This window comes from Thamnophis elegans, chromosome 15 (genome assembly GCF_009769535.1).
Source record: "Thamnophis elegans isolate rThaEle1 chromosome 15, rThaEle1.pri, whole genome shotgun sequence".
NCBI classification, from domain to species: Eukaryota; Metazoa; Chordata; class Lepidosauria; order Squamata; family Colubridae; genus Thamnophis; species Thamnophis elegans.
Window position 1 is genome coordinate 22201313 of NC_045555.1, and position 23843 is coordinate 22225155.

The 23843-nt window shown below is 39.8% G+C and overlaps 1 protein-coding gene across 1 annotated transcript in view; it reads left to right on the forward strand.

Moving 5' to 3' along the window:
• Nucleotides 1-23843, forward strand: part of LOC116518724 (calcium-activated potassium channel subunit alpha-1-like) — a 354617-nt gene that overhangs the window by 244067 nt on the left and 86707 nt on the right. The window contains exon 6 of the mRNA XM_032232239.1: nucleotides 19565-19640. Coding sequence (XP_032088130.1) covers nucleotides 19565-19640 — 76 coding nt within the window. The remainder of the gene's footprint in view (nucleotides 1-19564; nucleotides 19641-23843) is intronic.

Sequence of the window (23843 nt, forward strand, 5' to 3'; positions counted from 1 at the left end):
CACTTAGTTCACTTAATTGGTTTGTGACTCTCAGAGACTCCTTCCTAAGTACTTTCTTGTACAGCGTTGCGTTTGGAAGATATCGGCCTTGCGGCTCCCAAGCCTGATGAGGTCTGTGGTTGTAAATTCACCCTTGTTTGCCGGGACTTTGCTGAATGTGAATGAGAGGAATTCACAGTAACTTAATAAAAAGAGGTTTTGTCGGGACAAGGAGTCTGCTTCGTGGTTGGGGAAGCCTAGGTCAGAACAACTATTCCTTCTGTTCATAAACAGAGCTGACCCAAGGCTGCAGGGCATGTCCTAAGCTAGCCTCTTCCATTTAGAGCAGTTGTCATTCCTTGCAATGAAATTAGATCAGCTCCCATTTATGCAATGTATAGGGCCAGGGGCGGGAGGGGGGGGGGGAGGAAATAGACATTAACCATTAGGCTACCAAATGTTTTGTGACAGATCAGGGAATTCATCCGAGGTTGAACTGAGAGACTTCCATTCCCATAAAAAATACACTGCTGCTTAAAAGTGATCATGTTGTTACCCAAACTATTGTTAACATCTGTTTTACTTGTCATAAATTACATTCAGCATTGCCCTGTTGAAGGGCTTCATAAAAGCATAAGCTATAATGATGCCCGTGAAGGTTGATGGTTAAAATCTGTGAGATGGCATAACAGTATGATACAAGCCATTCCTTATCTTAATAGTTGTGGGAATTGGGTATGGATAGTCTAGAAAAAAGAAGGAGTAGGGGAAACATGACAGCAGTATTCCAGTATTTGAGGGGTTGCCACAAACCACCAGAAGGCAAGACAAGAAACAATGAATGGAAACTAATCAAGAGGAGAAGCAACCTGGAATTAAGGAGAAACTTCCTAACAATGAAAACAATTAATCAATGGAATGGCTTGCCTTCAGATGTCGTGGCTGCTTCATCACTGGAGTTCTTTCAGAAAAGACTGACCAGCCACCTGTCTGAAATGGTATAGGATCTCCTGCTCGGGTTTGGACTAGAAGACCTCCAAGGTCCCTTCCAGCTCTATTCTGATTCAGGAAAATGATTTCAATGGATGAAAACTAATCAAAGAGAGAACCAGCTTAGAGCAAGGATAAATTTGTGAGAACAAGTAATCAGTGGAACAACTTGCCATCTTAAGTTGTGGAGGTCTTTAAGAATAGATTCTGCCTCCGTCCGTCTGTCTGTCTGTCCGTCTGTCTGTCTATAAATAATCCCTCCTCCTTCCCTCCCTCCCCCTCTTTCTCTCTTTCTCCATTCATCCATCTCTCTATCGGATTAAGCTTAAATGCAAATTTAATGGTCAAATACCATTTTTCCCCAAAGGATCTTATTTTCTTTTGACCCCCGAAATAAGCACTTGGCCTTATTTCCGGAGAGGTCTTATTATATTTGAAGTGCAGGAGGCAGGCAAGTGTGGTCACCTCATGGCTGCTACTGTGTTGCAATATTTTCAGGGAGGGCTTATTTTGGGGGAAGGGTTTATTTCAGCACATGCGCTCAAAAGCTTATTATCCAGGGTGGTCTTATTTTGGGGAAAACAGGGTAATTGTGTGGATGAAAACTGGGACAGCTTTTTTTTTAATCTAAATGGGCCTTTATGATTCTTTTATGATGAAGAGTTTTTCAGGAGACTTGTGTCTAAGCTAATTAAGAATGACAGGCAGGGAATGTTGAGTCACCTTGCATGAAGGTTCTGTCAAGACAGGAATTGCCTATCTGTGATCATTTGTGTGTCTCATTCCTCCTTTTCTGCAAATGAATATAGTTTGTAAAAAAAAAAAAAAAGACTGCATCCTGACATCTCCTCCTTTTGAACACAAAATCAAAGCCATTGTTTATTTAACTACACAGAACAGGAAAAAAACAGTTCGTGCTTTTTTTAACATATGCCTTACTAAGTAAACAAGGAAAGATACTTTTTATTTTAAGAAAAACATAGTATAGTAATAGAGGTTATGAAAAATACTTTGAAATGCTCCACACAAAATCCACTGAGTTCTGGTGCTTTAATTTTTTGTGTATATATGTCCACCTTCGGGGCTCAGTGGCTAAGACGCTGAGCTTGGCGATCATAAAGGTTGGCAGTTTGGCAGTTCAAATCCCTAGCACCGCATAATGGAGTGAGCTCCTGTTATTTGTCCCAGCTTTTGCCAACCTAGCAGTTCGAAAGCATGTAAAAAATGCAAGTAGAAAAATAGGAACCACCTTTGGTGGGAAGGTAACAGCGTTCCGTGCTCCTTCGGCATTTAGTCAGGCTGCCCACATGACCACAAAGACGTCTTCGGACAGCACTGGCTTTGAAACGGAGATGAGCACCGCCTCCTAGAGTCAGAAACGACTAGCACGTATGTGCGAGGGGAACATTTACCTTTACCTATGTCCACCTTCGGAGTCACTCTTGGGTGCTGAACAAGCCCCTTGGGAATATTTTGGGCTCCCCCCCTGCAGGGTTGAAAAAGATTCACTGGTCCAAAGTCACCCTGTGCTTAAAGAGGGCTGGAACTTAGAAATTTACCATTTTCTAGCTCATTGCCTTTAACCATTATACCAAACCGACTGTGACTTTTCCATCTCTGTTCATCCAAATCATTTCTTCATTCTTCATTTCATCCAAGCGGCACCTAATAAACGTTGCTGTAAGAAACCCAGCTGTGGAAGGTCGAGGTTAGCTTTTAAAGCCTCTGCATTGTAATATATATTCTTGTGTTTATTATACCGCCCTGAGTAAATAATGGGATTAAATAATGGGATGTGATGGATCAGTGGCTAAGATGCTGAGCTTGTTGATCAGAAAAGTCAGCAGTTCGGCAGTTCGAATCCCTAGTGCTGCATAACGGAGTGAGCTTCCTTTACTTGTCCCGGCTTCTGCCAACCTAGCAGTTCAAAAGCACATAAACAATGCAAGTAGAAAAATAGGGACCACCTTTGGTGGGAAGGTAACAGCATTCCTTGCGCCCTCGGCATTTAGTCATGCCGGTCACATGACCATGGAGACATCTTCAGACAGCGCTGGCTCTTTGGCTTTGAAACAGAGATCAGCACCACCCCCTAAAGTCGGGAATGATTAGCGCATATATGTGAGGGAACCTTTACCTAATTTATTTGATTCTTTTTGTTAGTTTTTCTTGTCTTCAATGTGGTTTTATATTCTGTAAATCGACTTGAGTCGCCATGGGTAAAGAGGCGGCAATATAAATTCAACAAATAAATAAATAATACATTAAATAAATAAATAAAGTAGATAGATAACCTGTGGCCTTTGCATTTGGGAAAAACAACCGGGCCTGGAAATGTGATATTTCTATATTTGTAAATACAGAATAGATCAAATGTTAAAAAGCAGGGTGGTTACAATGTATAACTTTATATCTTCGCATGTAGATTTTGCCAGGATGGTTTAAACTGTGTCCAATGTTTTAATTTGTGTTTTAAAAAAGCATTTTTTTTAAAAAAGGAAAGCAACCGTGATGAAAGAACGGAAATACTACGAAAAAAAGCCCTCGCTTGAAATGATTTCCAAAGCTTGCTAGTAAATCTGGAAAGCAACAGATGGCTTCCCTTCTCTCCCGTCCCACGCAGTTTCTAACACATGGCTATTATAGCACAGGCGCAAGTGTGGGGACTAATTTTGCCATATTTCCTTGGCGTGAAAAGTTCTGAACATTCGAACGTGAGCCTCGGCAGTTCTTTCGTGAAGGGGAAGGAGAACAAATCCTCTCACTTTCAGGAAAACGTTTTGCTTTTCCTGCTGTCACTCAAATTCAGAATGTAATGCACTCTTGTCAAGATGTCACTGGCGGTGAATGCCTCTTCCCCTTCTGAATCACCTTTACGTCCAGATCATTGCGCTGCTTTGTTATTTGAGAGAAAGTCACCTTCAAGGTACCATATTTTTCAGACTACAATACGCACTTTCCCTCCCCCCAAAAAGTGGGGGGAAATGTCTGTGCATCTTATACACCAAATGCGGGCCTCCCAAAACAACCCCCCTCCCCCCACATGTCCCATTTTTGCCAAAAATGGGCCAATTTTTGGTGAAAACGGACCTATTTTGGGCAAAAACGGGATGCGTGAAGGATTTGAGAAGCCTGCAGAGTCTCCTGGTGGCTGGGAGGACAAAAATGGGATGTGCGGGAGGTTCGGGAGGCCAAAAACAGGTCAGCTTTTCACAAAAATGGGGCATGCAGAACAGTGGTGAAGTTTTTTTTTTTTTTTTTTTTTTTTTTTTACTACTGGTTATATGAGCATGGCTTGGTGAGTGTGGCAAAGGAAGGATACTGCAAAATTTCCATTCCCACCCCACTCCAGGGGAAGGATATTGTAGAATCTCCATTCCCACCTCACTCTGGGGCCAGCCAGAGGTGGCATTTGCCAGTTCTCCAAACTACTTCAAATTTCCCCTACTGGTTCTCCAGAACCTGTCAGAACCTGCTGAATTTCACCCCCTGGTGCAGGGGATTTGGGAGGCCTGTAGAGTGCTCCTGGGGGCTGGGAAGGGTAAAAACGAGACATATGGGAGTTTTTGGAGGCCAAACCCGGATCTGTTTTTAGTAAAACTTGATGTTCAGAGGGATTGGGAGGCCTGCAGAGTGCTCCTGGCAGCCGGGAAGGGCAAAAACCAGAGTCATGGAGGCCAACAACTATTTTTCTCTCTCAAAATCTAGGTGCGCCTTATACTCCAGTGCGTTTTATAGTCCAAAAAATATGGTAAACTCAACTTCTGGTGACTTCACTGATAATCTGTGTAGTTCACATTCCTAGTATAGTCCTGTCTGATATAACTACATCTGATTTACTTGTGTGCAAATTCACTGGAGAAGTCAATGGTACAAACTAGGAAGGGGAAAGCAAAGAACACGCTGGCTTGATAATGTCGAATCTGATGAAAAGTTGAACATATAACAACTGGGGGGAAAAGCTGCCCTTGACAAGGTACACTTGGACTGTCGACTTGGGCTGTATATAAGAGGCATGCTAGGCAACTGAACCATTTCCACAGGACCTGTCTCTGCAGATTTCTGAGGATCTGGTGGCAGGACAAGGTGCCATTCACGGAAGTCCCCTCAAGAGCAGACCTGCCATCAGTTCACACCCTGCTGATGAAAGCCCAGACACGCTCGGCAGGCCATGTTCAAGGATGCCAGACCACTGCATCCCTAAACAGTTCCTCTATGGTGAGCTGTCTCAAGGAAAGCGATCGCACGGGGGACAGGAAGGAAGTGATACAAAGACTCGTTGAAAGCCTCCTTCAAGTTCCTGGAAATTGACACCATCTCCTGGAAACCCTGGCACAAGACCGATCGACATGGCGCATGCTGATTCACCAAGGCTGCCAGACATTTGAAGACAAGAACAACAACCACAGCACAAGAGAAGCGAACACTCTGCAAAGCCAGAACTGCAAATGCTGCAACAATGGTGCCCACACGTGTCTGCCCGACACATGGCAGAACAGTCTGTGCCCGTATATGCCTTATCCAACCACCTGCGGACATACCGTGGACAACCCACAACCCATTAGATGTCAAGGTCCTCTTTGAACACGATGGATGAACATCATCAGCATGGAGATCACTTGCCTATGAAGTCACCAAAAATGGACATAGCTGAACAGTTAAAACTACTATTAGGAAAGTCCCATACCTAGAGATTTCTTTCTCATTCAAACACTTATCAGACATGACCCTGCTTAATTTCTTAAGACCACATAAAGTCAGCAAGATATTGTCAACTAGCTATGTATATTTCACACTTTCCTGGCTTTATAAAGTCTGTAGTTTGCATGCATATAATAAAGGAGAAGAATTATTTTTCTGTTTATCCCTCCTTCCTGTTTCTTGGAATGTGAATTGTGAGAATTTCCAGAACGGGTAACCAATTGGAGGACTCCTTTTGATAGTGGGATAAAAGATGACAGAATAATAGAGTTGGAAGAGGCCTTGGAGATCATCTAATGCAACCCTCTGCTCAAGCAGGAGACCCTACATTGGTGATGGCGAACCTATGGCACGCATGCCACAGGGGGCAGGCGGAGCCATCTTTGAGGGCATATGAGCCATTGCCCCAGGTCAGCTGAAGCGTCCCTGTGTGTGCCAGCCAGCTGATTTTCGGCCTTTCAAGGGCCTCTGGAGGGCCAGGGGAGGCTGGTTCTCTTCTTGATTAGTTTCCTACTTGTTCTGCCTTCAGGTGCTTTGGAGAATAGGTTGACCCTCTTCTTTGTGGCAGTCCCTTAAATATTGGAAGGCTGCTATCATGTTACCCCTAGTCCTTCTTTTCTCTAGACCAGACGCACCCAGTTCCGGCAACTGTTCTTCATATGTTTTAGACACCAGTCTCCTAATCATCTTTGTTCCTCTTCTCTGCAGTATAAGTCTCTTCATTATATTTTCTGCATTAAAGGAAATTTACTTTTTGAGGTACATATTGGAATAGATTCAGGTGGATGGCTAGATTTCTGAAGCTGATAAAAGCAAAGGTGGAAGAAAGGGGAAAAACAAATGTGTAGGTATACCTAGATAATATCTTTTGATCTCTTTATTTTGATGTGGGGGTTTTCTCAGCAAAAATGGGTCAGTAAGTGTCTTTACAAGTTGACCCCAGAGGGTTAGTTCATTTTCTCCCTTTTAGCTGTGCAAGTATTTGATTCAAAATACAATACTAAGGCAATTGGAATGGTTGAATTGAATCGGATGCCCTTTTTCGGAACTGAATCAATGGTTTAATTTGATTCCATTCAACAATCTGATTTGGCGGACTCGCAATCAAATTGATTTGACTTGCCAAATCAAATCAAGCACTCAAACTCCATCAAAAGAGATGTCCATATCGTAGACGGGTGTCTATGTTAAAGACAGTATTCTCTGCTAAGAATTTTTTACTTTCCTTTATTTTTTACAGTATGATGAAGAATGCAAAAGATATTCCTTATCTAAAAAGAAATAAGAAAACTTTTGCAAACCATTATGAAGTTAAGCTGATTGTTCCTTAGCCAATTATATTTTTGTAGATATGATTTTATCCATTTAATAGAGAAAGTAGACATATTTAACTTATTCTTGCTTTCTCATGAGTAGCTTCCAGCCAGAATTTAAAAGTAGTTTTTCAACTCTATGAAAAGAAGAAATAAAATCTAACATGTCCTGCATGTGGGATAGGTCAGCTTCCTCTCTATGTTGAAATTTTAATACCCCTTGTGCACATTTATTGAAAGTTCATAGAACTCCCTGAGACCAAATAAAATAAAATTTGGAAAAGTGGGAGTTAAATAATGATTCATTATATGGTAGTTTTCAAGCTTTAAATTCATCACACAAACCATTTTTAAATGATTTTGATTTAGTGTCCTTTCTGTAATCTTTCAGGCTTTCTCCATGGCATTAAATATCTTTTAAAACCTAGGGATTTAACTAATGCAAAGCAATATAAATTGAAATAGACCCCTTGTAGATTTTGGCCATTCTCTCTTAGAAAGCCAACCTAAGTTTGTTGCAGAAGCCTAATTAGAGACTATTTTTCCAAAGTATCCACCATGTTTTGTTGTTTCAATTTACTTCATTTTTGTTGGCAACTAATGTGTAAGATTTTTTTGCTTTCTTCTGCTTTAAAACATGTCTCGATCAGAATAAAACAGTTGGAAGGGACCTTGGAAGTCTTCTAGTCCAACATCTTGCTCAAGGAGGAAACCCTATCCCATTCCAGACAAATGACTGTCTTAAACAGTGTTCGTGCGCCTTTGGCATTTAGTCATGCTGGCCACATGACCATGGAGACGTCTTCCGACAGCGCTAGTTCTTCAGCTTTGAAACGGAGATGAGTCGGGAACAACTAGCACATATGTGCGAGGAGAACCTTTACCTTAACACTAAAATGTATTTGGGAAAAAGCAGTGCTAACAAAAACAATAGAGCTGAAGAACTAAATTTGGATTTTCTTTACCAAAAACAAACAAAATCTCTACCCTGAGTCATAAAATAAAGAACATTCTGAAGGTGTGCAAAAATATATTCTCAGGAGGCAAGCAAAGTTTCAGATGAAAATGAGAAGCTCTCCAAGTACATTGGAAATGCTTCAAAGAGACATAAGCTCTGTTTTTTTTTGGGGGGGGGGGCGCTAGCATGATACAAAAAAAAATGCATAAATAACCAGGGCTTTATTTTATATATCAGAAATGAACAGCATTTATCCGAAAGTTAGATGAAATCTGTCAGATTTCATTTGGATCAGTTTGGGGTATTATTTTTTGACCTGTATTCCTTTTGTCTTCTACACTAAATTCCATTCAATGCTGGTTTTTAAATTAACTTTTGCTTTTGTTACTATTATTCAAAAGTCCCATAATTTATGTCTTTTTGTGCAAACCTCTTGCCCTCTTAAGTTATAACTAGCTGATAATCTGGTGCTGCCCGGGTATTTATTTATCCTAAACCTCCTTCCATGAATGTTGCTGCAATTTCTAATGTTGGATTTTCCCCCTTACCAGAGGGAGCCTGCTTGTGGAGTACTTTGAAGCCATTACCATGGCAATTCCACAGTGCTGTACAGTAGAAACCATTTTGAGGCAGTATGGTAGAAGCTGTTTTAAGGCACAACAGGCTGTATCTTAACAGAACAACCCCCCTGAGGGGTGTTAGGGGTGTCTTACCCCCACAGTATTTGTTTCCAGAGAGTAAGTCATCTGTGTAAGAAGTTTGGTTGAAATTGTTCAAGGCGTTCCAGAGTTATGTTAAAACACACACACACACACACACACAGAGCCATTTAGATAGATAGATAGATAGACAGACACACACACACACACACACACACACACAAGTGAGAGGTGAAGCCCAGCCAAGGATGAAGATTTTTCTCCCTTCTTGACAAATTATAACTCTCAGCACCTTACACAGAAGAACTACAATCTAAATTAGATTGGAGGGCTTGCTGTTTCCACTAACACTTTGTTACTCAGTAGAAGAATAGCTAAATTTTAATTTAACAAGCATAGACAATGCTTTATAGCCCTTTCTTAATTTTCTTGACCAAAATGATTGTGAATAACCCTGAACTAGCTTTTGACACGACTGGAATGAATACTTGAACAGTTGTGAAACTGCAGGAAAATTTGTGATAAATTTTGGAAGCTGCTATATTTTGCAGATGTTCTCATCGTTTATGAAATGTGGGTTTATATATGATAATCATGACAAAGCTCCTATCCCAAATATCTTGGCTGAATTCTTTGTTCTTAGATTAGGACAATGTTTAGATAATGAAGAATAACATCTCACTCTTAATACAGGTAGTGCTAGATTACAAGCACAATTTCCGTGGCTGTGAAATAGTTGTTTAGCAAGTTGTGCACCATTTTACGACCTTTCCTGCAACAGTTGTTAAGTGAATCACTGTTTTTAAGGTAGTGACACTGTTGTTAAGTGAATCGGGCTTCCCCATTGACTTTGGTTATCAAAAGTTGCAAGTGATCTCAGGACACTGCAACCGTCATAAATGTGAGTCAGTTGCCAAACGTTTTAATTTTTATCACATGATCATGGGGATGCCGTAACAGTCATAGTAAATGTGTAAAACAATCCTAAGTAACTTTTTCAGTGCTGTTGTAACTTCAAACGGTCACTAAATGAACTATAGTAAGTTGAGGCAAACTGTACTTGGGAGAACCTGAGGAAGCCATCTTGGTGATTCTAGGACAATGTTGGCAAATCTTTTTGGTATCAAGTGCTGAAACGGGAGCGCAGGCACGTGGGGGGAGCACCAGAAACTGTAAGAGCAGCTCCCTGGCACGCATGCGCGGGAGCTTCAGAAACCAGAAGAGCAGTTCCCAGGCATGCATGCACACGCTGGGAAGCTGAGCTTCCGGTTTCTGGTGTGCACATGCTCAGTAGTCACCTGCTCTTCCGGTTTCTGGTTCAAAGACCAGCTGGCACGCCGGAAATCAGAAACTCAGCTTCCTGGCATGTGTATGTATGCCAGCGAGCTTTCTCTTCCAGTTTCCGGCACTCCCATGCATGCGAAGACCGACTGGCCAGTGCCAGAACCCAGAAGAACAACGGGTGACAGCTGGCATGGCCAGAGAAATGACCCTACGTTCCACTTCTGGCATGCGTGCCAGAGGTTCACATTCATGGTTATATTTCCAGATATCGCTGGAAAAGAAAGGGCTAATATTTTTGGCCTTGTTACCCCCCATCCTATAAAATTTTCACACTCCATCCCAAATGCCCAAAATTATATTTCTGAAATCTACACCCCAAATTTCTGCAGCAGTTTCTGAGATACTGGAGGTATTTGCAGGTGAGGGGACTTCTGTACGGCCTATGGGCTGAGGGATGCCCTTAGATAAGGTGTGTTGCAGAGGCTGATTGTTGCAACCTTTTAAAATTTTGTCTTGTGTGCCTGGCTCCACCGCAGCTTCAAACATTCCGGATATTATACTTTCCATGTGGAACAGTGGAAGCCAACTTCGATTTGTGTGAATTAAAAACCTATAAGGGCGAGAGTTGACCTTTGTTGAAACCCATAAGCCTTTTCTGGGACAGCCAGATACCGTTTGTTGTGGGCTCGCTGATCCCCCTTCTTCAGTGCTAATCTGTTTTGATTTCTCCAGCTGGAAGGATACATTTTGGAGTGGGTATGAAAGAAGATTATATAGCAATATCCGGACAGGGAATGCCTTTTAAGCCGTGATATTGTAGATATCAAACAAGATCCGTTTTCCTATCAAAGACTCAGTCCTGCTTTGGCAATCTTCTTGAGAGGATAGGGAGCAGAAAGGAGCGAGGGAGTCAAAAGGCCTTTTCCTCTAACGATCCTGAGATAATTTTTTGATATAAAGTCAGACGCAGAATATCTCACTCATCTGCCAACACGTTTTGGGATAAACAACTGATTCTCGGTAGCCTAAGGAAGTAATCTTTCGCCGATCCTTCCAAGTTGGGCTGTGATGATTCCCAGCAAGATGCTGGTCTACAACATCCCTTCAGGGGGTACTCGCACAGAGACGTTTAAACCCCGCCGAAAGAAGTCCCATGGAGATTTATTTAAAAATGGATACCGAGTCAAATCTGGCCCTAGTAGCCTTGACAAGGACGAGCCGCATACCTTTCGACAGACTCTGGGGTCTTGTTACAGAATTGGCTACCACTGGGGTAAGAAATGTTCAGCTGATGGAGGGACTGTTTTCTGAAGCAAATTATTTATTTGCAAGAAATGCAGTGTTTCCCATATCAATTAGGAACATAGGATTCTCACCCCCTTCCTCTCTTCCTCGTAATTTGTGAAGCTAAAGAAAAAATATTTTATTAGGATTTTCTTTTAATAACAGAGAGGGTGGGGGGAAGTTTTACGGAGATGTTTCAACAAGATTAGACCAATGGTATTTTATTTAAACATGATTTCTCACATGTATCCTTTCCTAATAGCCTTTCTTTAAAAAGAAGCATTATTCTTTTATGGAGACTCATTTAAAAATGTAAGCAATCCTTCTCTTCCAAAGATTGTCAGCTTCCTTTCCTTCAATATTTATTTTCCTTCACTCTACCTCCGTGACTTTTCTCTCCCTTCTTGTATTGAATATCTGTGATCTACACAGAAAGGTAAAACTGTTTTTAATTATTTTTTTAAGAAGAATAGCCTTGTTAAAATGGATTGCTCAGTTAATCATTTTAGGGATGTCATTTCCTTTTCTTCATTATTGAAAGCCAGTATAAATTTTAAGGTATCACTGAGATTTTCCAGTAGATACACACCTTTGCCAATGTTTGAGCCATGAGCCTCAAATCTAGCAAGGGAGTGTTTTTTCCTCCAGCAAGTTTCTTTGCTTTCATTTCATCTTCAGTTTATATATCCTTGGTCTTCACCTTTCTACCTGTGATTTCTCTAGGATTCTCCCCAGCCTCATTTTAAAAAAAGTGTTATTAGAAATGCACACAATATTAGAAAAACAGTTTGCTCTCATTCCAGAACTTCTGCATTAGTTTTGGCAAACACGAAACCTGGAATGTTTTGATCGTTCTGGGTTTTGGATAAAATGAACTCTTGACGAGGCAAAGTTCAGCATCAAAGCTGGTCCTCAGGATTCTGCTCTGAGAGCAGTACCAGCGTGGCACATTCTCTCAACTTCCTTGTTCCTGATCTTCCCTGGTTTTCCATTCCCTTTTGCTTCCTTCCCTCCCTTCAAATGTTTTGGGTGTGTAGAGTGGGAAGGAAGGGAAGAGGGAAGGTACTGAGAAGATTACGCATGGGCCAATGACACAGCTAAGGAGAAGAAGCTGAGAACATCAAGAAAGATGAGCTGATGGATTGTGCCACAGGAAACTGACTTGCCATCTCTCTTCTCCGCTCAGATCCTGTCACTATCTTTCTTCTCGTTTCCCCCACATTTCCTTCTTCCTCCAAAATCATTTGAAGCCCCATTTCAGTCTGTGTTTGGTTCAAAACAGGCTGTGTTGTCTGGGCATGGGTGAAAATGTGTGAAAAATGTGTTTCAGGTTGGGTATGGCCCATCCCAAAGCAGGTACTCTATGCGTTGAAGAAGAGTTCCATGCACCCAGCAGATTGCACATGAATAATTTTAAGGTAAAGGTTCCCCTCGCACATATGTATTAGTTATTCCCAACTCCAGGGGGCGAGGCTCATCTCAGTTTTAAAGCCAAAGAGCCAGCGCTGTCCGAAGATGTCTCCATGGTCATGTGGCCTGGATGACTAAATGCTGAAGGCGCACAGAACGCTGCTACCTTCCTACTAAAAGGAGTTCCTATTTTTCTACTTGCATTTTTACGTGCTTTCAAACTGCTAGGTTGGCAGAAGCTGGGATAAGTAACAGGAGCTCACTCTGTTATGTGGCACTAGGGATTCGAACCACCAAACTGCTGATCTTTCTGATCGACAAGCTCAGTGTCTTAGCCACTGAGCCACCTCGTCTCTCTACTGAATAATTTTACAATGCTTTTAATATCACAGGAATATTTCTAAAAACAGTTTTGGAAAGAATAACAAAGACTAAAGAACATTGCGTGTAATACTTCCAAACTATTTTGGAAATATCCCTGTGATATCAAAAGCCTCGTAAGATATTCATTTAAGCAAATGAACAGAATGCAAATTGTCCTTCTTGTATTATTACCAATTCCTATGCTTTAATCGGCATTAAAAATGGGTATCAATTTCCACTTCTGTAAGGTTTTTCATCCCCTAGAAATTCATGAGCCTTACGTTGTTCTGTGTCCCTACCAACCGGAAACACAGTATTATTTATCTAACTTATTTTCTAAAAGGCAAACTCTCAAATTAGTCTAATTGTATATTTGGCATCTTCTAGAAAAAAATTGACAGTCTTGATTCAAAACAAGCCAATGGTCATAGCAAACAAGTTTAAGCTTCCTTTATTGATACTCTATTCAGCTTTTGATCGCCCATAATTTGAGGGATGGGAAAAGCTACATAGAAGTAAGACAGTTAAAGAAATGTTCAGGTTACTGATTGGACCTCCCTTAAATTTACAGCTAAGACAACTTTATACAATATGTTCTCAAGGTATGGCTGAACCACACTATAAGAAAGATGTTGAGACTCTAGAAAAAATGCAGAGAAGAGCAACCAGGATGATGAGGGGACTGGAGGCTAAAACATATGAAGAATGGTTGCAGGAACTGGGTATGGCTAGTCTAGTGAAGAGAAGGACCAGGAGAGACATGATAGCAGTGTTCCAGTATTTGAGGGGCTGCCACAGAGAGGAGGGGGTCAGGCTATTTTCCAAGGCTCCCAAAGGCCAGGCAAGGGATAATGGATAGAAACTGACCAAGGAGAGATTCAACTTAGAAATAAGGAGGAACTTTCTGACTGTGAGAACAATCAACACATGGAACAGAAGTTGCCTTCGGAAGTTGTGGGAGCTTCATCACTTGAGACTTTCAAGAAGAGACTGGGCTGCCATTTGTCAGAAATGGTGTAGGGTCTCCTGCTTGGACTAGATGACCTACAGGATCCCTTCCAACTCTGTTAAGCTATAATCTAATAGTGGCAACTGTGAAAGGGATCTAAGTGACCTGGTAGACCACTTAGAACTTTTTAAACCCAATTTAACTCTGAGCCTGCAATGCACTGCAGCTTCCAGTACAGCAAATGCAGTCTTATACCTATCAAAAGAGGAAAGCTTCAAGATCACATGAGGTGATCTTTATACTGCATTGATGAGGCCACCTTTGGATTACTGTGTCCAGTTCTGGTCAACCACAATATAAAAAAAAATATGTTGAAAGTGGGAGAGAAGAGTCAATAAAAGATGATAAGGAGTCTGAAGGCTAAAGCATACAATGAACAATGGAAAGAACTAGGTAGGTGGAGTGTAACAAAGAGAAGAATTGACATGATAGCTGGTCTTCCAGTATTTGAAGGAAGAGAGGGTCGACCTAGATTCCAAAGCACCAGGCAAGTAATAATGGAAGGAAGAATATCAAAGAGAGATCCAATCTAGAACCAATGAGAAGTTTCCTGATGGGAGAACCATCAACTAATGGAACAGCTTGCCTTCAGAAGCTGTGGATGCTCCATTATTGGAGGTTTTCAAGAAAAGACTAGAAGGCCATTGGTCTGAAATGGTATAGGGTCTTCTGCCATGGGCAAAGATTTAGACTAGAAGACCTTTGAGGTTTCTTCCAATGATTTATGTCCTATCTTTTCTATTTTATCTAATATCCCTATTTTGACTTGTCCTTATTTTAAGGGAGGAGTCAAAAAGTCCTATCCATAGACTTGCAGCACTGTTCAAACTTTGCACTGATTATAATATTTCTAATTACATTTAATCATGTTTTCTTTTGCTTTATGTTTTTATATTACACCTGTACTTACATTCCTGATTACTTCTGCATTATTTTCACACTTCAGAAAATCTTTGTAGGTTATCTTACCTGTTGTTGGTTTGTGTGTGTGTGTTCGTGTGTTGCAAAAACTTTGTTTTCATTTTCCATTATTCAGAATTTTAATTGGGTCCCTGCTTAATTTTCTCTCTCTTTTTCAATCTTCCTCTACGTCTTATATTTGACGCTAATGTCATCTTTATAAGATATGGCTTCTTCTTTATAAAATGTGCAATTTCTTAAAAGTAATTGATTATATATACTGCATTTTAAAAAAATCATTGTCCTTTGGAATTTTTTTCCAGTACATCTTTCCCAATTTTTGTTTATGTTTCTGTATTTATTTTTGTCTGTGTTTATTTAGGTTAAAAATGGTAAATGGCATATTACTTTAGTACCACAAAATGACCTTCCTTTCTTTGAGCATTGTCATCCAGAGTCACACACACACGCACACGGGCGCGAAATGTATTTTTTAATTAAACAACAAATTGGAATTTTCTAAGTGAATATGCTTTAAAACAAAACAATTGGTTCTAGAATATGAATTAGGACAAGTATTTGTTTAATCTGTACTGATTATAATGAAAATAAACTACTTCTTGGTCAAGATGGGTTATCATTCTGGGTTATTCCACAGAATAACAGCAGTTGTGTTCTGTTTGAAGAGTTTAGACACCAGTTAAGTATATGCCAGTTTCCTGCACTGATATTGTTATTTTACATCACTTTTATATCCTGAACTAGCTGATAACCTAGCAGTGTCCAGGTATTTATTCATAGGGAGAAAATATCTGGACAAAATGTAATTTGTAATGTTGGATTTTTCCCCTTACCAGAGGGAGCCCCCATGTGGAGTACTGTGAAGGCGTTACCATGGCAACTGCACTCTGCTGTGCAGTAGAAGCCATTTTACGGCATTATAGTAGAAGCCATTTGCACAACAGGCTGTATCGTAACAGAACACATACCCTGAGGGGTGTTAGGGGTGTCTTACCCCCACAGTATTTGTTTCCAGAGAGTAAGTCTTCTGGGTACCAAGTTTGGTTGAAATTGCTCAAGGCATTCCAGAGTCATGCTGGAGCATACACACATACACACATGGAGCCATTTTTATAGAGAGAGATGCAGCAAACTGATTTGACTTCCCATATTGTAAGATAAGCTAGTTTAGATAGTGATGGGCACTTCACTGCCATTATTTCCTCAGTACATAGTCTGTTAGTTGCAAAGAAAAAAAATATACATAAGAGGGATACAAGTAAGTACCATATTTTTTGTTCCATAAGACACTCCTGACCATAAGACATAGGTTTAGAGGAGGAAAACAAGAAAAAAAAAATATCTGCCACTGCCTCCCAGCGTCCATCCGGTATTCATCTGGCTAGCATCCTTGCAGCAAACAGCAAACAGCCTGCCTCCTCCATGTCTGCTGCCTCTGCTGGGAATGCTGGAGCCTTTGCCTCTGAGCAGGTGATCAGTGGTTGGATTGTCCTCTTGGAATGTCGCCGAGCAGCTGTTCCAGGCAGCAGGGATTGCTGCTGCCGTTCGCTGCTGCTGCCTGTCACCCATATTTGCTCCATAAGATGCACAGACATTTCCAGCCATTTTGAGAGCAAAAAAAGTGCATCCTAGGGAGCTAAAAATATGGTAGCTACTTCTGGTCTTCCATAAAAACCTAGTGGAGTATAATAAAATAATGACAATACAAATGCTGCTTTGGGAAACCTTCCAAAAATCCAACAGTGCTGCACTGTTGTTGTTTTTTCCCCAGAGCATTTATTTATAAAATACAATAGAATACAATAGAATAGAATTCTTTATTGGTCGAGTGTGATTGGAAACACAAGGAATATGTCTTTGGTGCATATGATCTCAGTATACATAAAAAGACAGGATACATTCATCAATAATCATATGGTACAACAATTAATGATAGACATAGGTACAAATAAGCAATCAAATCATACTAGGGAACAATCAATATAAATCATAAGGATACAAGCAACAAAGTTACAATCATATGGTCATAAGTGGGAGAAGATGGGTGATAGGAACGATGAGAAGATTAATAGTAATAGAAATGCAGACTTAGTGAATGGTTTGACAGAGTGTTGAGGGAATTATTTGTTTAGCAAAGTGATGGTGTTTGGAAAAAAAAACTGCCCTTGTGTCTATTTATTCTGGTTGTTGTGTTATAGTATGTTAAAATGGTAGACGGTATATTGCATTTAGTGTAATCAGATGACTTTCCTTGCGACAGCATCATCATCTAGAGGCGTACAAATGCAGCTGGACCCATATAGGAAAGGCAACTATTTCTCGTTTCTGTCCAAAGTATCGATGTGCAACTCACTCTAACAGGACATTTGAGAAGGAGAGAGAAAATTAAGGCACACAGGTCAATTGAATTGAATTGAACTGAACCAGATACTTTATTTGAGCAAGTGTAATTAGACACACAAGGAATTTGTCTCTGGTATAGAAGTACCCAGGATACTAGAGACAGATTCCTTATTGGCTAATCACACTTGGCCAAATAAAGTATTCAATTCAGTCCAATCCGATTCGATTCGATGCTGTAGGAAGGGATGGTGGCACAGCGGTTAGAGTGCAGTATTGCAGGCTACTTCAGCTGACTGCTGGCTGCAATTTGGCAGTTCAAATCTCAGCAGGCTCAAGGTTGACTCAGCCTTCCATCCTTCCGAGGTGGATAAAATGAGGACCCAGATTGTTGAGGGCAAGAGCCCGACTCTGTAAACCGCTGAGAGAGGGCTGTAAAACACTATGTGAAGCGGTATATAAGTCTAAGTGCTGCTGCTATTGCTAAGGTCATATTATCAATGCCCTCTTTTCAGACGGAATGCAACAATTGGCCACTGCAACCAACCTGCCGTGGCCAACTCACCAGAGCCAATTCACGGTGGCCAATTCACCGCAGGCAACTCTCCACAGGGTTCCAAGGGGTTCACTTAAGTTTATTTTTGTTGATCATATTTGTGTCAAAATTATTTTATCTCTTGCCTCAAAGAGAAATCATTCCTACAATTACTAGCTTTTGTAATGCTTTGATGAATAATAAAAGGCTCTAATCCTGCTTTGAACTGTCCCACCGTGAATTGACCACAGAGAGTTGTCCGATGGCGAGTTGGCTGTGGTGAGTTGTGCTTTACTTTCTTTTTTTATTATTAAATGTTTTTTAATTTTAGTTTAAAACGGGTACAGCATCTTTCTTAATATATCAATCAATTACAGATAAGTTTTGGTACATCTCCTCCACAGTCAACCAACATAACTCATATTAACTCAAGCATTATTATATATCCATTTTCATTTAACTGTAATTATTATTTAGAAATATTGGTAGGAGTAATAATCTTGAACAATACCTACCCACACCGATGGGAAGGGAGAAAAATAAAAAAAAAAAGAAAAAGAAAAAAGGACAAATAGAAAATAAAAATTAAAATAAAAGATAGTAAATAATACAAAAAAAGACAAAAACGACAATCAGGAAAACAAAACAAAACACAGGTGTCTATTATGAAAAAAAAAAGAAGTATATCAACTGGTTACAACATGTTTTGGTGCTTCTCTTCCGTTAATTCATATTAATTCAAATATCTTAACTCGAATATTTACCATATCAACATCATTATACCTCCAGTTTTAATTATTATGGTTATTTAAACATCCTTCATCCTTAGCTATGCTAAAGAATTAATCCATAACACATGCTGGCAATTCATTTACTTATTTGTAAAATCCTCTATTATCATCAAATCCTCATATCCTATTTTAGCTAAACATCCATAATATTCAATTATATCATATATCATAACATTTTCCCAGTATTGATTAACATTTGATTGTATGAATTTTATTTAGTTTTTTAATAGTGCTAATTATTATAGTTAATACTCTTTATGTATAATCTAAAGGTGTTTTCTCATATCCAATTGTTAGTTATCATATCAACTCCACATTATATACATTACTATCAATATCAATTATTATTCAGCTATATCTGTTACAAGAAAAAGCAATTAGGTTTAACTAGTTTTCAATTGTATTCATCAATCTATCAGCCAGTTCCAAATTATATATATTGCTATCCATATCAGTCATTATTCAGCTATATCTATTACAAATTGAAGTAATCCAATTTAGCTAATTTTAGGTTGTATTCTCCCATCTGTCAGCCTGTGTCCCTCCAACAACGAGATTTCCTCAGTCCAATAGCCATTCGTTGGATAAATTTACCAAATGTTTCCATAAGCAAATCCAAACAAAAATATTTCGGCACCTTTGTAAAGTTGTGCTTTACTTTTTCATGAAATGGCACATGGCAAGCAATACTAGATCCCCAGTGTCAGACATGAATATTTAATGGATATGAGAATGATCTGGCAGACTACACAAGTGAAAAACTGCCTTTTCCCAGGTTTGTATCAAGGAATGCTGAATTTTCAGTGGTTGACTTCATTTCCAGTGTGAGATGAAACTATTATTATTATTATTTTCCTAACCATTTAATCTTTTTTATATAATATAAAATAACTTTACCCCTGTGAGAAGCTCTACGGCTCATGTATTTCATGACACAATAAACATTTCTAAATAAAGGAATACCTTTAATAACGTACAGTGGGGATTTTTTTTGACTTCTTTCTCTTTTTTTCTGTTTGAATTACAGGTTTAAGATTTTTGCGAGCTCTTAGGCTGATTCAGTTCTCAGAAATCTTACAGTTTCTGAATATTCTTAAAACAAGGTAAGGCCACAATATATATAGGTAAAGTAGAGATAGATAGATGATAGATAGATTGTAGACAGACAGAAGGATTAGATAGATAAATAGATGATAGATAGATAGATAGATAGATAGATAGATAGATATTGATCTGTTGTATAAAGACTAAATACACAATACTTCAGGAATTAAATGGACAATGTAAGATTAAGATAATATAATTAGTGCTCATTTTCAGATATGAACCAAAATTTGAATTGTTTTTGCTGCAGTTTCTACTTGCAATGATGAATTAATGATCCTATACTGTTTAATTCTTCTGTCCTAATAATGGACATTTGATACAGAGGTGGGTTTCTCGCCCTGTTCCAACCGGTTTGGTTGGAACGGGGCCGGCGGCCTCCTCGCGCATGGCGCACGCATGCGTACTAGTGTCTGTGCGATGTTCCAGCTGCTCCTGGAGGATCGCGCAGGCGCTGTATGCGTCCTGCGCATGCGTGGAAGCGCAGAACTCATCAAAACCGGGTAAGGAGCGTGGGCGGGTGGGTGCGCCCTTCACCGTTCCCGGAAGTTACTTACTTCCGGGTTCGCCGACCAACCGGTTCGCAGGGACCACCGCGAACCGGTTGAAACCCACCCCTGATTTGATAGTAAAAAGAAGGAAAGTATGCTTCTTCTAAGGAAAAAACAGCCATCTAAATTAAACGTATATAGGATTACAGTTGAAGTAAATCCAAGTATTAACTGGATTTGGTGTGTTCCATTTTTACTCCCATCCTTCTATCCTGAGATCTGTCATTCAATTCGATTCCTGTATCGCCTTGATGGCATTCATGGATTAATTGTTTGGTGGATGAACATACAATGAAGTAAATCAAATCCATACACCTATAACCTTGGTCAGATAAATAATATTGGCATTGATTAAGTAACACAAGACTGAAAAAGTCATCCAATGGCTCATTTGCAAATAAATTTAATATTTTTTTTTAAAAAAGACCTTCTTCTATCAAGTAAGTTTGCTTCCAAGGATCTACATCCATGGAGCCCTTTTAATTCCCATTCTATTATTTTGGGATTTATTAATGTGCCTGTGCATACACAGACAAAGATCTTATTAAAAGTTTTAAAAACCAAGATGAAAATCTCCTTTATAGCTGTTTTAAGCACAATTATAAATTCACCTCTTTCTCTCAACTTAAATCTATCTCTCTATAATACATACACATATTTTTATGATATATCTCCTCCAGAGGTGGTATTCAGCTGGTTCGGACCGATTCACCTGAACTGGTAGTGGCGAACGGTGGGTGGGACCGTCCCCACCCACCCGTCCCAGTTCCAAAATGTCCTATGTAGCCTTGTTTTAGATGCTATGCGGATACGTGCATGCTGCACGCATGAGCAAAGCACATGCACGGAAGGTCGCACGCATGCGTGGAAGGCGCGCACGTGCACGCTCACATTTGCGAGCCAGTGACAAACTTATGTAAATTCCACCACTGATCTCCTCCAATCTGGAGGGACTGGAAACCCCGTCTGGACTTTTTGCGTTTAAAAAAAAAGTGGTGGGGGGAGATTTCTGACGATTAGAGGAGATGTATTACATCTCGGTTATACATCTCTATAATACATCTCCTCTAATCATCAAAACCAGAAATCTCTCCCCCCCACTTTTTTTACGCGAAAAGTCCAGAAGGGGTTTCCAGTCAGCAATAAATGTAAATATTGTTTTTTTCTCTACTCAAAGAAGTCAGGCTGGCCATCTCAGCAAGTCCCATCAAACTTCACCAACCACTTTTCTGTTATAGGCATTGCCAAATCTTTCCATCATTGTGCATAAAATAATCTCGCTGTGTTTATCATATATAAAAATTATGTTCATTACTCCCCCCACCCCCGCTATTTGTCCATCGGTCCTATGAAGAAAAACTTCAATTATATAATAATCTGTACAATTTTCTGAATTATTGTGTGTATTTGAATCCTATTTACACATGTAGTTTTTTTCAGCAGGCAGTTTCTAAAAATAGGTGGATTTCACCATCACCCCCCTCATTCTGACTTCTTACATATATTTATCCCCTCACTATGCTCTATCCTTTCCTGAATTAAATGAGGATTCGCTAAACTTTAGGGGTTTAGGCTGGGCTCAAGCAGAATTAGGGACAGCACAGATGTCTCTGACAGCTTAAAAGGAAGAAAAAAATGGCGATTAATCCACCTATTTTTAGAATTGGGGCTGAAAGAACAAAACATAAATCTTCTCCTTTAAAGTCGGGAAAGCCATTCTGAATAATCCTGGCTCACCTAAAAACAATCAAACAGAGCTATTGAAAAAAAAAAAAGAATAATCAGTGTCCGTTTCACGATGGAACATTGCTTTTCATAAATAATTAAATCCTGATGATCAAAAACACTCCTTGACTTGTAACAGTTCGTTTAGTCACTGATTGAAGTTACAATCACACTGAAAAAAGTGACATGACCATTTTTCACATTTACGACCATTGCCGCATCCCTACGGTCATGTGATTTACATTCGGATGCTTGACAACTGACTCACATTTATGACGGTTGCAGTGGCCCGGGGTCATGTGATCCCCTTTTACAACCTTCTTATAAGCAAAGAGGGAAACCAAATTCACTTACCGTAATCACCGTGTTACTAATTTTGCCGTGATTCACTTAACCCATGTGGTGAGAAAAGTTATAAAATAGGGCAAAACTCACTTAACAAATTTCTCACTTAGCAGCATAAGTTTTTGGGCTCAACTGTGGTCATAAGTTGAGGACTACCTATACACCCATTCTTTGACATAGTGACTAAATTAGTAGACCAGTGAAATACTGTGGACATAGTATACTTAGACTTTATCAAGGCATTCAACAAGGTAGACCACAACCTACTTCTTGGTAAGCTAGAAAAAAGTGGGATAAATAGCATCACTATCAGTTGGATTTTTAACTGGCTGACATGAAATAGCAATAAAGGAGAATGTTTATTTGTAGCTCAGGGTTGAAATGAGATGTCCTTGATGTTCTCTGAGCTTGGTTGATTTCTTGCAGACCTCCAACATTGCTCCAGGACAAGCCACCAGAATATAAATTGAGAGCAAACCCCATTCCTTACTAGTACTGATGATGTCAGTTTGGAGCATGAAATGTCTGCAAGAAAACAGCCAAACTCAGAGAGCACCAAGGACCACTCATACACAAAATATTCAAAATATCAATATCCCACCACTAGCCCTGGTGACACAGTGGTTCAAATGCAGCATTGGAGGCCTATTCTGCTCACAGTCTGGAGCTCGATCCTGATCAGTTCAAGGTTGACTCTGCCTTACATCCTTCCAAGCTGGGTACATGAGGATCCAGGTTGTTGGGGGCAATACTCTGACCCTGTAAACCACTTAGAGAGGGCTGTAAAAGCACTGTGTGGAGCGGTATATAAGTCTAAGTGCTATTGCTATTAGGAGGCAACGATTTTCATCTGACTATACATTTTCAACAGATGCAAGAACTGTCCAGAAGAATATATTTACTCTGTGTATACAATACACAGAGATGCGGTGGCTCAGTGGCTAAGATGTGGAGGTTGTTGATCAGAAAGGTTGACAGTTCAAATCCCTAGTGCTGCGTAATGGAGTGAGCTCCTGTTACTCATCCCAGCTTCTGCCAACCTAGCAGTTCGAAAACATGTAAAAATGCAAGGAGAAAAATAGGAACCACCTTTGGTGGGAAGGTAACAGCGTTCCATGAATCTTCGACATGACCACGGAGACGTATTTGGATAGTGCTAACTCTTCGGCTTTGAAACAGAGATGAGCACCACCCCCTAGAGTCGGGAATGACTAGCACATATGTGCGAGGGGAAGCTTTACCTTTTCACTTATTTACCCAATTAAAATTTAAAGAATGATTGTTTACTATTTATTGGAAAGGTGAAGTGCACATAATACATGATTCAAATGGAGAAATGAAAAACAACTCAAATGCATCCATTAAACAATATCAGGCTGTTTAATTTTGTACAGTTAAAATGTTTAAACATTTATCCATCCTTTGGGTTGCAAAGAAATTTTTCAAATTGTGAAAATGATTTTAGAGCCTGAGAAGATACGCCTTGCAACTACCAAGTTTTCCTAGCACTCTTTTCATTTTGGAAGTTGGCTACTACCTCTGGCAAACTATGGCACCTATCGCTCCAGACACAATTGGGAA